This window comes from Achroia grisella, unplaced genomic scaffold (genome assembly GCF_030625045.1).
Source record: "Achroia grisella isolate CSIRO2021 unplaced genomic scaffold, CSIRO_AGI_Agris_v1 utg1064, whole genome shotgun sequence".
Taxonomy (NCBI): domain Eukaryota; kingdom Metazoa; phylum Arthropoda; class Insecta; order Lepidoptera; family Pyralidae; genus Achroia; species Achroia grisella.
Window position 1 is genome coordinate 710,310 of NW_026712568.1, and position 15,108 is coordinate 725,417.

At 31.6% G+C, this 15,108-nt stretch overlaps 1 protein-coding gene across 2 annotated transcripts; it reads left to right on the forward strand.

Annotated features, from left to right (window-relative positions):
* The first annotated feature begins 7,529 nt into the window (after positions 1 to 7,529).
* On the forward strand, positions 7,530 to 14,472 carry LOC131841766 (T-cell acute lymphocytic leukemia protein 1 homolog). Of its 2 annotated transcripts, none has more exons than XM_059190095.1 (6): positions 7,530 to 7,614; positions 9,579 to 9,757; positions 10,662 to 10,782; positions 11,658 to 11,778; positions 12,536 to 12,626; positions 13,028 to 14,472. In XM_059190095.1, exons 1-6 carry the CDS (start codon positions 7,562 to 7,564, stop codon positions 13,144 to 13,146), a joined length of 684 nt encoding a protein of 227 aa, XP_059046078.1. In that variant the 5' UTR covers positions 7,530 to 7,561; the 3' UTR covers positions 13,147 to 14,472. The 2 variants fall into 2 exon arrangements, with proteins under 2 accessions (XP_059046078.1, XP_059046085.1); XM_059190102.1 differs by having other exon boundaries at positions 10,662 to 10,767.
* Positions 14,473 to 15,108: the final 636 nt, after the last annotated feature.

The window sequence follows — 15,108 nt, forward strand, 5'->3', positions numbered from 1 at the left end:
CAAATTGATTTTTATTATTTATATTATTTTTCCCCAGGAACAAATTTCGAAGAAAACAAAAATCTTGTTTTTAGAAGATAAGGCAGGAAACTTTTTAGTAAACATAAGAAAAACTGTAGGTAATATATGATGTTACTTTATAAATAGTAGATAATAGTCCGACTTCTCTAAGTGTTACAAATTTAAAATACATACCAAAAAAGATACCAAAAGAGAGAAGCACTATACGAACTCAAAAAATCCGACTGACACGTTCAATCTGTTTAGTTAAATGGTGTGAACACATTAGACAATTAGTTTTGGGTAATTTGTGTGTTGTTCCCATAGGAGTTCACGAGTGGCGGCGGGCCGCGTTCTATGGAACAGTCGCGTGACATCGGTTAACCCTCCTTGTTACGTCCGTGTCGAATGGGGTGCATTTGTAAGGGTGCTCAAACTTTAACTTGTTATTTTCCTAAAACAAAACATTTACTTCCTTCCTTCTGAATTATTTGCGTCCTTCTCTAAGAATTGCTTTGTATTAGAAATACAAAGCAATATACTAAACTAATATACTACATATTCTCTTCTCAATTCACAATCACATTCTTCAAATAATAAAACTATTTATAAAGGGATAAATATTTTATTGGTAGACACAGTGACATATTATATATAATTTGTTTTATAGTTTTTGATTAAAGAAAACAAAAATAAACTTTGAATATAACAGTATCAAAAGAGTTTCTCTACACGTTTCATACTTTCGAAACATTGTAATTGCTATTGATGGGATTGGACGAGACGGTCGGACGAGAGGACTTATGAAGCGACTGTAGTCCATTCACAACTTAGCGGATTTGAATAATGTACAATGCATATAGTTACCTAGTAATGTACCATATAAAAAAATAAATAATTTACTAATAACAGACTTCTTTGTATATACAATGTATACACAGAAGTATGTATACATTGTATATACACAGAATACATATGATAAAAGAATTTAATGAATTCGTTTCTAATCAATAAAAGTTGTATTGACTAGGTATGTACAAGTGACAGACCAGTATCAAGTAGGTACTATTTATATATTATTTTATTAAAAAAGTAGTATATATTTGCGTTCTATAATAATTTTGTACTTCTTTTGCGCAAACTAATCGGACTAAACCTATTATTATTAAGATGTACAGTAGTTAAATAAATAAAGTATAAATGTATATTCGGTATAATGAATAAACACTTATTCAATATACTCAATATATTTTGTATACTTATAGTACTTATTATCTGAAGTTGGATTGCTGACTTTACTCAGTAATCCAATACAGTTTGAGAACCACAACGTGCAATTGAAGTGCTCAGAGCTGCAGACGACTTGTTAATAATTGCGTATAATAAATGCTTAAATACAACAAACAGACAGACAAATACGGGTAGGGGAATCCATAAGGGCCGATTTAGTTTCCAGTCTATTGACAAATGAGTATAATACCTATCTACCAAACAACATATGTATATAAACTTTTTAAACATATTTTATATTTGTTAAAAATTACTCTATGAAGAAAGTAAACAGTGAATTAATACGCAATACAAAGTACAAAATAGAGTGATTTATTGTTCAAATTCAACAGAACCTACAGATTTATGTCGAAATTAATTAGCTATAATTTGTTATATCGTACTGGTTTATTTGCCAATCAATACTGCAATTATATACAGCAATTACACAATTTTGATTTGTTGCATTTTGCTTTATTGGTAAAATAATTCTTCTGAATGCTTATATGTATAATATATTTCCACACTCTCACTAAAATTCAAATTAATATTGTTGGCAATTGCGTTACATTATCAAGCTGCTGTTATGAATGGCACATTTCACTTTTCAAAAAGTTTTAGATTCCCTGAAAAGTACTCTTTTAACTTATTTCTCCTGATAAGCAGAATTCTTTGTAAGCCGTATTCTATTATAATTAATGGAAGGAATGGAATGAGAAATTAATGTGTAGGGAAGTTGACAATTAGGCGTCAGTAAGGTGTGGTAGATTGTTGCACAAGTATACTGCATTCCATTTCCATTAAAAATGTGCATCTACACAAACTGCAGAATTCAATAATAGTCCGGATTAATTAAGTGCATACTGTAAAACAGTTTTTGGATAGGCGTCAGTACATGTTCGGGACACTTGGTTGGACGCGCGGCGTGCCACGCGCACCCAGCACGTGACCGCCGCCACGCGACCGCACTACAAAGCACACCCGGAGGACCGTTTACGCACTCGCCGGATAATCTTATCCGGAGCATACGCACACAAATAAATAAATTAAAGCCAATCATTCTTTATGTTAAAAAACCACAGAACTAATGTTGATTTTAAATTTAAGTAAATCTGCGAAATAAGTTTCTCTCATGAGAATGTTTTGAAACTTATTTCGCAAAACATAATAATTCTCGTAGGTAAGTCCAGGTCCAGGTTGTCTGTATGAGTTTGCTTTAAACGATAAGCCGTTTTTACTTAGCATGTTTATATTAAGTTAGTGTTTGTATTTTATTCTGTGCTCAATAAAGAGTTATTATTATTATTAAATCCAGATGGGATAATAATTAATTGGATCCTTCTCAAAATGTAAATATGTCATACGATGTCTTTATTTTAAAATATAGTAGCTATGTATGGACTATTGATGTGTTTGGTAGTTAATTAACCTAAATTCGCTTTATAGAGAGAAAAAGACTTAGTACGTAGGTAATAATATATAAATAACTTTTTTATATAAAATATTAGACAAATAATATAATGATATGAAGAGATACGTGTAGCTAACACTATACTCATAGTACATTTGGTGAATGTCTGGTATTTATGGAATGCAGTTAATAAAATAAGCTAAATAAGTATATAACTTTCGATATTGTTCACGCCTGCATTGTCACTGCAATATTAAATTCAAATTCAAATTCAAAAATCATTTATTCATGTAGGACATTTTAGCCGCTTATGAACGTCAAATTTTTACATTATAATTTTATTTTTTTCCCTACCGTCCAGTTCGGTATATATAGTAGATCCAATTGAGAAGAACTGGCAAGAAACTCAATTGAATTACTTTTTTTTTAGAGCCAGTTTATTTACAATGTATATTTATATAGGTGTCTATGTCTAACATTAAATGAAAATTCAGTGTATGAACAACTATTGCCATGCACACTCGTCATTCAAGTAATCGTTTAGTGAGTAATAGGCTTTGCTCAGTAAATATGATTTAACAGATGTTTTGAATTTGTTTAAGGGTAATTCCAACATATCCTTTGGTATCTTATTGTAAATTTTTATACCTATTCCCATAAAAGACCTATTAACTTTTTCTAAACGATACTTGGGGACAGCAAGTTTGTCTTTAAATTTCAAATTATCTTATGAAGTAAAACTTCTTGTATACAATTTCACAAAAAAATGAACGACAATTTAAAAAGCTTGGCTTATCGCCTTTGCAAATTTTTATACGAGAGAAAATTTCACGAGTATGATCGTAAAACTATCAAACACATGGTAAAGGGCGGGGTGTGGTCACGTGTCACGAGGTCGTTTCCACGCCGCGCCGCTGCAAATCAATTACAGGGGCAACTTGGGCACGACTTCCGAATGCGAATTAGCGCAAAATTATAGTCGTCCGCCAAATTATTTGTTTATAAAAGAGGGTGAAACGCTAATTTATAGATGGACAAATGTAGGACGGCTATTTTAGATGAATATAGTTCACACGCGTGCTTGTACGGAGCGTGTATGTAACGATAGGCATGACGATAATTTATAGTGTTTAATTTAAATAATTATATGTCTTCAAAGAGCACTACGAGCCGTAGGCGCTGCTTATTAGTTCTTAAAAAACCTACGACTTCAGCAACAGCACGAATAAATAGAAGTATCTGTAGGATGTAAAAATCTACTAATAAACTAAAGTTTTCATCACATTTAGATAATACAAAAATAACAGTAAACAATTTTTTAAAAACACCTCTAATCTCTAGCCACGATATGAAATCTTACTGAGAAGTTTTTTCTTTATTGAACTGATTATCAGTTTAGGCATTTCTATATTTTATTTAATACGATTTTTATAGAATTTAGGCCAATTGTTTACAATTAACTCTTAACTAAAGACTGAAGCTATATCTATAGGTACATGTAAATAAATTTGGAGTGTCTGTTTGTAATATTGAAATAACCGTTTTTACTACATGGATATGAATATAAATACGGCACATACACCAAAATAACATTTTTTACCATTTTTGTCTGTTTGTCTGTTTGTTCCGGCTAATCTCTGAATCGGTCCGATTTTGACGGAACTTATATTGGCAGGTAGCTGATGTAATAAGGAGTAACTTAGGCTACCTTTATTTTAGAAAAATGAAGTAAAATTCCACGCTGACGAAGTCGCGTCACCAAAAATCTAGATATACAGATTTTTGGTGATGTAACAACAGTCACGAGTAAATAGTTAAAAAAATTGGCAGTCTTACAAAACAGCAGTCTAATTTGATACAGACTTGCAATACAATTTTACAATAATATTTCAAACCTATTATTAAATAAAATTATATTCAACATATTTATTGTAATAAACACGACTGCATGTTAGTATAATAGCAATATAGCAATGAAACAACAAAAGTATGTATTAATAATAAATACCTACAGGTATATCTACGTTTATATACATAATGGAAATTGTAATAACGACAGAATTATACCTAAAATCTCCAAACTTATATGTACTACTATGCCACTCATGGTACCACAAACCATTTATGCATTTCTGTAAAATACATCTGACCGTATCAATGAATGGAGCTCCAATACAGACCTCCTCTGATTCCGTTATCTCAAAGCTATCGCGAATTAAATCCAACCATACAGCACTTAACGTAGGAAATATGAAACGGTAGCAAGTTAGGTATATAGACGACGTGTGACTTATGTGTTCCTATTAAACCTAAGAGAAAAAATTACAATATTGCGACGGGAATGGGAAGTTAAATAGTCAAAAACGATATTTTTTTTTTATGGTTGCTAATGTAATGGTGCACCCGCCTGCGCTAACAGTTTGCGCTCCCGGGCACCAGTGGAGGATGATAGATGAACATGAGGTCAGGTCAGTTAGCCTACCGTGATTAAAGAACCAAGAATTAATCACAATGGTTTCCAAGGGGAACCGCATGGAGGTCGATCCAACGGTGCATTGCTAGCAAAGGGTTACTAAACCCCATTACTAACAATCCCCTTCCCTTTCCCCCTCAGAGATAATATTGCAAGAAAGGGACTGATAAACGAGATGACTGAAGAACAAAACGTATTACCTACGCAAATCACAGATAAATGGTATAAGGTAGAAGCAGTTAATGTTGATTACTCTTGGGTAATTTGCAAACAGTTATTCGTATTAATCGCCTACGGCTGTGTTCATCGATGTGTTCGTCGGTTCATCGATGGGCCACGCATAGTTATGAGTGACGTGACTTCCGACTTCCAAACTGATACCACTGATTAAACAAATAGTGACCCATTCGTCTATTGCTATGAGCTCTTGTGTAAATTAAATACATAGCATAGGAATAAAGTAGGTACTTACGTACGTATTGAGTTGATAAAGTTTCAAAGAGGCGATCCTACTAATCTTACTTTAGCGTTTAATATAAATAGTACAGTAATAATTTTAAATAATAGGTAAATCGTATTTTGCCTTACGGTATTGAGTTAGTCTAGCTGTAATTGATGTATCGTGACATAAGCAAACCGTTGCGTTGGGTAAGTACCTGAAAAATCTCTCATAGTGAGATAAATTTATGGTATTGTATAATATATACTCCCCAAGAGTATTTTCTCTTAGAAGCGTGCGTTTTACGGCTGCTGTCAGAACCAGATCTCCATTCACCAATGGCAGAGAGAGAACAACATCGATTGGCCACCGGCACTCCTATATTATTCGGACAGACGCGTAGATAAGCCTACCAAAAAATAGACATCGTGAAATTTTACTTGGTTTTGAAGGCTAAAAGATGAAAAAATACAATAAAAATATAAGATATATTTCTTCACAATTAATTATGCAAACGGACAAAGGACTCCATATCTATTAAAGACCTTGTAAGAAAAAATGAAATATTAACTATATCTACTAATATTACATTGATGAAGTAGTTGACTGTACATACAATGAAATATTTCATCTTGTTTGAAATTAATAAACTAAAAGATACCTATATCTAATAGTATATTAAAATAAATTGTCAATATCTATTTAGGCGATTTTATGAACATATCATACTTCGCCTGCAACAGCAACACACTTTCTCTATCTAACATTGTGTTTACAAAAAAACCTATAATATGATATCATAAGTGTGTAAGTATAATATTATCTACTAATAATAATTTATAAATATAATTGCATATTCTGGTGTTTAAATATATAGTTATTAGTTGATTTCTTACTTCGTACCCGTTACTTGATTTCTCACTTTAAAGTAACTACCTGTTTGAATTTCATAGTACAGACACTAAGTATAGTTACCTATGTGTAACACACTGGTTGCAAGTGCGATAAACTACCTGTTACTTTACTGAAACTTAGTAGATATAATCTGGTTTTCAGGAAGAATGTGAAATAGGAGTCCGAAACGACATCATCCATAGAAACAAACTAAACAAAGCCATTTGTGACTAAATATAAATATTTTTTTTATTAAGTAAATTTTCATGTAGACAATTTATAATTTTACTGTTTGAGATAGATATAGATCGTGTAAAACTATCTTGGAATGAGTCAACTCGAGGTAATTTTCTTCGATGTTATTAAATGACAGCATTAAGTAAGTACCTACATGACCATGTAACATTTTCCAGGTGTAGATATGTACTACCTGCTTGGAATAACAAATACGAGTTGTTATACTTCTGCTTAAATGTTATAATATTTTATATTATATATTTATATAGCATAAAAATTTAAATTAAATTATGAAGTTGATTGTTATAGTATGAGTACCTACTTACAAATAATAGAAAGATGATAAAAAAGACCATTCTTCAAAGAAAACTGTAACTGGAAAATATTTCTGACTAACCGTAAGCGTAATTTTCTTAAAAATGTGCAGATATAATTTTGTTACTTCTCTGGACATTGGATTGTACGACCTAAAAACATTTTCAAAATTATTAATAAATAAATTATTTAATGAAATTCCTACGAAAAGAATTCACCATTGTTTGCGAAACTCGATTAAGCCCCGCCTCTTTGGTTCCTTATTTCTATGGCGCCTCCCACTGTGCAGGGGTTGAAGCGCTCACAGCCACATGAATTGGGGTTTGGTCGCTCTAAATTTGGTCTTTAATCGATGCGGGTACGGTCTAGTCTGGCACAAACTGTGCACAATTTCTGTTTAAGAACCCTGCCGCAGAGTATAAACGAAATTACCACCCCTCGCGGTATAAAATTATTTACGCGTTTAGTAGACGTTCAGTATAATTCAAATATTAAGAGAATTAGTGCGCTCAATGAACGAGCCATGTCAGGAGCAAGAACGCAGCTAGCAGATTCATCTACTTCTCCGCCGTTGAGGTTAGTTTAAATTAAATTATTTTTATTTTCTATTAATAGACTAATAAGATTTCCATAAGATCTAAAATACTTATATATTTAACCATTAATACTAAATCAGTAGTTAAATGTATCCAAACAGTTTTCTGTATTTACTGAATCATGCAAAAAACTAGCTACCTCCTACTACTGTTTACCTACTGTAAACTATTGGTATCTATATAATATTTCTAATAGCATATGACAGAACTATAATATATAAAATCCATTCTATAACATTTACAATAAAATAAAAAATAAGTCACTGTTTGAAATTTATTTTAACAAACTAAATTCATATTAAGGTATATATAGTACTTATATTAACTGTTAAAATTTTATTTATTTTAATTAAAAATAAGTCTAATTGCACGCGGACGAAGGCGCGGGTAACAGCTCGTTTATAAATAAAAAGAATTCAAAAGGAGTTTGCGGAGCGGTAGTTCACTAACTGCTACTGACTAACGCTCGTTTTATCAGTCTTAACCATTTGGTTAGGAAACGTAGAAAAAAATATTCCTACGATAATCAAAACAATTATTATAAGTGTAAATATTTTTTTAAGGACATAGTAATAATTTCAAAGGATCTAGTTAAATCTAAAAACGTCTCAATCCTTTTGTTGCTTCGCTATTTCAAAATAGCAATCACGTAGGAATGAATAGGTACAAGATCCTCTAAAATAATACTTATTTATTATCAAACAAAATAGACAGAATTATAAAAATAAATATCTCGGATTATTTTTACAACAAATCCAATAGCAGTAAATTGCAAGCTTCAATAACAGACGATATTGTGAGAGATATGCTTATATTTGAACAGTAAATACAGAACAGTTAGAAATATAGGTAAATTAAATATTTACAGGTGTAACTACATTTAAGAATTTTGCATGTTATTGAATCCGAAATAAATAAAAATAATTAAATAAATAAAAGAAAGATGTCTCAAACAACTGACTTAGATTTCGATATCAAGGTTGGTATACCCTTAAACATAAAATTTAGTAGTTTTACAAGTCAAATGTATGAATATAAAAGTTTAAAAACACAATTTTTAATTAATTATCGTAATTAGTTCCTGTACTGGGCATGGGCTTACTCTTCCAAACCTGCCTATCCTGAGCACACATTTTATCAAACGATAAGAGTAATTAATGCCAAATAATATCTACCTGGAAACAATTTTATTACTTCAATATATTGACGCTGCATGTATAAATCTGTCTCAAACAGATTATTCTCAATAACATGATCAAATAATGAATAAAATTTGCCACAAACTAGCGACTAAATACTAACTAATTACAACCACAAATAACATAATATTACCCATTACAACTAAATCAATAGTAGGTACTTATATACTAGACATTTCAATAGATCGAACATAAATCTAATAGACAAACTTTCAAAAATGACGTATGTCCTATAACGTACAATTGTACAATAATAATAACACACAGCGAATTACGGTATTCGCATCCAGCGGGCATATTAAACCAAATGATTTAAACATAAATTTAATTTTATAATAAAATACTACAGACATTCCTATTAACTACGATTTTAACTAAATAAGGTGTGACACAGCTCGATGTCAGAACTAGTAAAGCAAACCACAGTTGCCACAAAAACATTGTCGGCGTTTTACAGATTTAATATAAAATTAACAATATGACAATTAAAATCATACCAACCAACCAACCAACCATATTAAAATTGTGACATTGAGGCTTCGTTCATCATAAGGCGCATGCAAGTTCTGCTCTTCAACATTTTCAATAGAGTTGTGCACGGCATATTATTATGTAACAAGCGTAATATGTTACTACTACATTAAAAGAAAGTCTTGGTCGGGTAATGCAAACCTCATTCTTAAAGTGAATTAACTTCGAACTCATAGAAATTTGAATTATTACTTAAGCGCTTGTTTTTTTACAGCGAAAGTCGTCGCCTTGATTTTAACTCCGGCTTGAAGTACTCGTATGGTGATGGTTCTGATGATGAAGGCCCGACGCTAGCAGCCGAACTGCCCTCGTGCGTGTATGCAGCCGCCAGGAGTCGACTCCAATTACCTCTCGCTGCGTATGTACACCAACACACCAGGCAATTACACACAGGTAACTGGTTTTATGCATAACACAATCATAATTTAAATTAGATTTAGAATTTATTGGGGATTGATAAATTATCAACCCCCTTAAATTCTATATAAAACAATAGGACTACTGCAGATCATTTTATAAGTATAGAATTTAATATAGCTATAGATTGACCATTAATGGTAATTCTTTCTATATATTTATGACTAACGTGTAAAATTGCCGAAGTTTTTTTAAATAGAAATAACGAAACGTAAAATAAAATCCTGTTTTTTAAGTTAAACGCCTTGGGTATTATGACTTTATCATTTATATACATTTTAGAAAGAATAAAGTGTCTGAAGTACCAAGCCCCAATTTATCATTTTTAAAACAATTTATTTACCGCGTCATCATCTAGTTTTTACCAAACCGATAGGCAGGCACACTTTAGTATTTATTTAAATGTAAATATAAAAGAAAATATAGTTAAAAATTTAAGTATAATTCGATTATTTCACAATGGAATCAATTTAATGGACTTAAAACAGGTAATCTAAGTTGGTATGTTATATATATGACATTTTATTTCACCGGAATAGCGACGCATGAGGATTATCCACACATTCGTTTATGTATACTCACAACGTATATAATCTATTGTACTTTTTACTTTATAATTTGTGTCCATAGGGTTTGTTCTGTTTGTTTGCTCTAATTATGAATATAACATGTATAGCCCATACCACTCTAAAATCAGAATCAATCCGATATTGCTTCTGATATTCGTGACCACTTAGTCTAAAACATCGTCGTCACATTTATAAGTTATGGGTATTTATTATCAATATTCTCTGAATTTATTGTCTTCCAAAAACGACCTTAAGGTGACCATCCTGAAAGCAATATTATGCATATTGGACACATCACAGTTCTTTAACAGATGTTTTATTGGAGACATCCGCCGAGCCCGAGTATCAATGCGGTGGATCACCGTACCGCGTGCAGCGGGCGGCTGCGAACGTACGCGAGCGACGACGGATGCTGAGGTCCGGACCCAATGGGTATCCACTTATTGTTGCGGTCTTTTCTATAGATCTGAATTTATTCATGGGTGTACCCATCTAGTATGTTTCATATAACTTTTAACAATGAAATAGTTGTGAATTTTTGCTGTTGTTTAGTTTGTTGCATGATAAATGTAGATAGTATACAATTTTACGAGTATATTACTGATTCTTTATTGATCGCTTATTTGTATTGATTTGTATCTACTGCCTAATTTTGAAATAATATACAAATATATTTTAGAGCAGAGCGAACTAAGTAGTTACTCTTACTCTTTTGCCTGTGCGAAGTAAATATATAACAATTACTTTGTTATATTTTTATTCTAGATACCCAATTTAGCCAATTCCCAAGACGTACCTACATAAGTATTTTGTAATTTTAATAAAATATTTATATAATTGGATATTCGTCTTTTTCCATCGATGAACTTAAAATAATAACATATCTACTGATGTTATGTTTACATACGTAGATATTATACAAATATTACACACATTTTAAAACTAAATATGTAAAAAATGGCTAGTCTCCTCTCTTGAGAACTAAACTTTTAAGTGGTTTAGTGGTTCACCACATCGCCTCACTTCCTCTTAACACTGGGTGTTTTTCTGTACTCATATGATATGCATGTATTTACCAAAAACAATGTATTTAGGTATATTAGTTGTCTAGTAATCATAATGCAACCTCTGCTTACCTTGGGACTAGATGCTTAAATAGTCCTGAAATATTTGTAACATTGATTAGATTCGATTATTAGTACTATTATATTATTACAAAACTGTATACCTCGTAAATACCTACAATGTTTTGTTCGTGAAGAGTATATCAAACCAGCTAAAACTTGCGTGTAATGTTCTGATTTTAGCAGTATAAACTCGGCGTTCGACGAACTGCGTGTGCACGTGCCAACCTTTCCTTATGAGAAAAGACTCAGCAAAATTGACACGCTTCGGCTAGCCATTGCTTACATCGCTCTGCTCAGGGAGGTAAGTGAAAGGTTGCATACTTTGTATGAATATTAAAATGACAAGTATACATTATGCTTAACCAAGATTTAGACACAAATTGAAATAAGCATATGGCATACCTAGGCCTGTGCACAATAAAAATCTGCAGATTTTGCCAAGCTGAATAGCGTGAGTCTAAACGAAACATCTCCTTTAAAAAGTTTATACTCTATCCTGAGGGGATAAAAACCATCACGTCTAAGAATATCTTTCAATTCTTGTCCTTGTCGGGTTTATGTAACGATCTATGAAAAAGGGCGAGGTCAATAGACCTTTGTTAGTCGCAGTGCTACAGCTCCAAAGTGCCCAAAACCCCCAATAAAAAAAAACAAGATTTATGACCGAATTCGAGTTGAAAGGGTTCGGAATAAATAATGTAAATAGTACCTATTTTATTTTCTATAATATATATTGTAATACTCAAGATGGATATAAAATCCGTTACACAACTATCTGTACTTGGTTATAGATAAAATTAACTGATAGGTAACTGACAGATCCCACTTTAATAGATGGACAATAAAAATATGTCTGATAAAGTTGCACCATAAGTTTAAACTTTTGGAACTATCGGTACTTAACATTTTGTATATTGTTATTATAGTAGATAAAGATTATTATTATATTCTGATGTCTATATTTATATATTCCTAACACAGTAAAGGCTTTACCTTTACTGTGTTGCTTTTAATTGTTCTTATCTAATTCTTAAATATCTTAAATAAATATTTATCAGGTATTAGATGCAGATTACGATCCTCTGACTTACGTAGAAAAATGCTTGCGTGGAGAAATCAAAGCTGACCGAGCACATTGGAATACAAGTGGTAAATATATGATTTTATGAATAATTATTAAAGTAAAACATAACCGTGATGACTCGAATATATAAGAGCAAAACATTCTTAATCAAACGCGATAATCGTTTGATGACGTCTGACGCCGCAAATTCTTAGCAATTGTCTGTCACTAAGTTGCCAACCGACTCAGAATATCATTAAATATATTACACTATCAGCCAGGTCATTGTTCACCAGGGCTACTAGTCTCCTAATTGTCTTGGGGCCCTACTCTGTCTAAAAGTGCTGACTAACCTCACGTTATATACACCATGGCACCCTTTTTGCATATACCATCGGCACAAAGTGCACCATATAAACATTTAAAAATCAGTAATATGTATAAGTAATTTAATGACAGATTATAATAGTACAAATATTTTTTATAGACCTGACAGCAAGACTCTCGTGGATCAATTGGGAGAATCTCGGGGTGAACCCGCAAAGAAGGAGCGTCCTTACCTCGCTCGCACTCAGTTCTGACAATTTGCAATATTCACATAACTAAGACATCAATAATACCAGATATATTTATTTATATTTACAATATGACATAAAAACAGTATTTTTATAACAGAAGATACCTATAGGTATAGTGCAAACGGAATATAGTACCTGGGAAGCTAGAGCCTTTGTTGTGTGTGTGTGTGTGGGGAAGACCTAAATTTAACAGTAGAGATAGATACAGCATGAAATTGTAATCAAATATGCTGTACGTAGAAACTGTAAAATAAAAGAAATATGCAGGAATATTATTTATAGATACTTTGTTCTTATTTACGGAACAACTTTTTTTCTGTAAATTATACAATATACTAAAACAGAGGGATAGTTATGTTTATACATTTTTTAAAAGTATTTACATGTTGTACGTTGCCGTGGTAAAAACCAAAACAAGATTTACAGAACAACTTTGTTTTCTATACATTATACAATATAATAAAGTTGTAGGTTAGCCATGCTTGTAGATTTTTTCTAAACCGATTTACATATTGTATGTTAGACAAAAAGAAATATTATTAGATGTTTTGTCTGTTTGCCAGTGCGTTTGTATTTGTGAACGTTAATCTGGCCTGGCAAACGTTGTTTTGCCATATATAATCAGTTATCGACCACTGAAAGTAGAAAATCGTTAAAGTAGATAATAATATAAGCTGTTAAATAATAGAGGTAGATGACAAAAGGGTGAAAATTTGGGCTGTTACGTGTCAAAAAAAATGTCCAAAAAAGAATATATATGGGATTGGACAACCCTCATCGCTCAGAGATATGCAAAATACGTTATACCTCTTATTCTCAGACCTACTGAACATACAAAATTTATTAATTAACACAAATTTTCATAAGAATCAATCAAGCCGTTTAGGAGGAGTTTAGATACCATCATTGTGACAGAGAGAGAGAGTATTTTATACATTATAAAGATTACAATCTTCTCGTAACAATAAGTAGGTACTTATTTGTTTCATTTAAGGGATCACAAATAACAAAGTTGTTATCTATTGTTATTGCTAATATGTAGTTAATATGTAGGTACCACGCGTACGAAGTTGCGCGCACAGCTAGTATGTAATGGTAAAATCGCCGACATTTTGTACAATACTAAAGATCGACTGGTTTCTTCATATATGTCTTCCTTTCAACATGAACGATAATAATAGAGTGAGACATAGACATAATTTTATTAATTACATATATTAACTTACAAATGGACAGAAAATAACCGATATTGTTATATTTTTTATTATGAAATACATAGATATGCTGTATAACTAGTCAAAAGGGTGCAATATAGACCTAAGTTACTTTATGAAATGTAGACATGTAATATGATATAGGAATATAATCCTGTTTGTATAATTAATAACGATCGACGAAATTCAAGTATAAAATAAAGAGTTGAAACAAATGTTTGTTTTATTTGAGTACTTTAGAGTAAGTTTATATGGTAGCAATCAGATGGTAAACGGTTCCCTTCTGACTTAAAGTGTCTTGTACGTCTGAATAGCTATTACACAAAAAAATAAAATATACCTTTTGTTTGGTAGGTTCTGGAACTCCACGCGGCCTCCCAGTTATAGATTTTGGACCATCACATTTCAGGAAACCCTATTAATCTATTGAACCATGACACAACATGCAAACTTGGTAATGGAAGCTTTCTATACCTACCAGTAAATCTTTGGAAATTGTAGTATTTTATAATAGCATTTAAATTCTGATCTGATAGTCAAAAAACACACAATAAAAATTATAAAGGTATTCAAAATCTAACACATACTAAATTTTTTAAATAATTTCTCTTTCTTTTCATTAAATAAGATAGTAAAACCAAGACGAAGCAAAATTTACTTTTTTCTGTTTGGGTATTCAGATTTCACTTAAATATGGCAAGAAGTATTAGGATGAAATTTTCAAAAAGTAATCATCTTGGTAATATTCTCAAATATTAAAGCTGAGAAAATGCGCT

Coding starts and splice junctions, on each gene's coding strand:
- LOC131841766 (XM_059190095.1), top strand. CDS start 7,562: ATGTCAGGAGCAAGAACGCAGCTAGCAGATTCATCTACTTCTCCGCCG. Junction 10,783..11,657: donor CTGAGGTCCGGACCCAATGG/GTATCCACTTAT, acceptor TTCTGATTTTAG/CAGTATAAACTCGGCGTTCG. Junction 12,627..13,027: donor AGCACATTGGAATACAAGTG/GTAAATATATGA, acceptor TATTTTTTATAG/ACCTGACAGCAAGACTCTCG.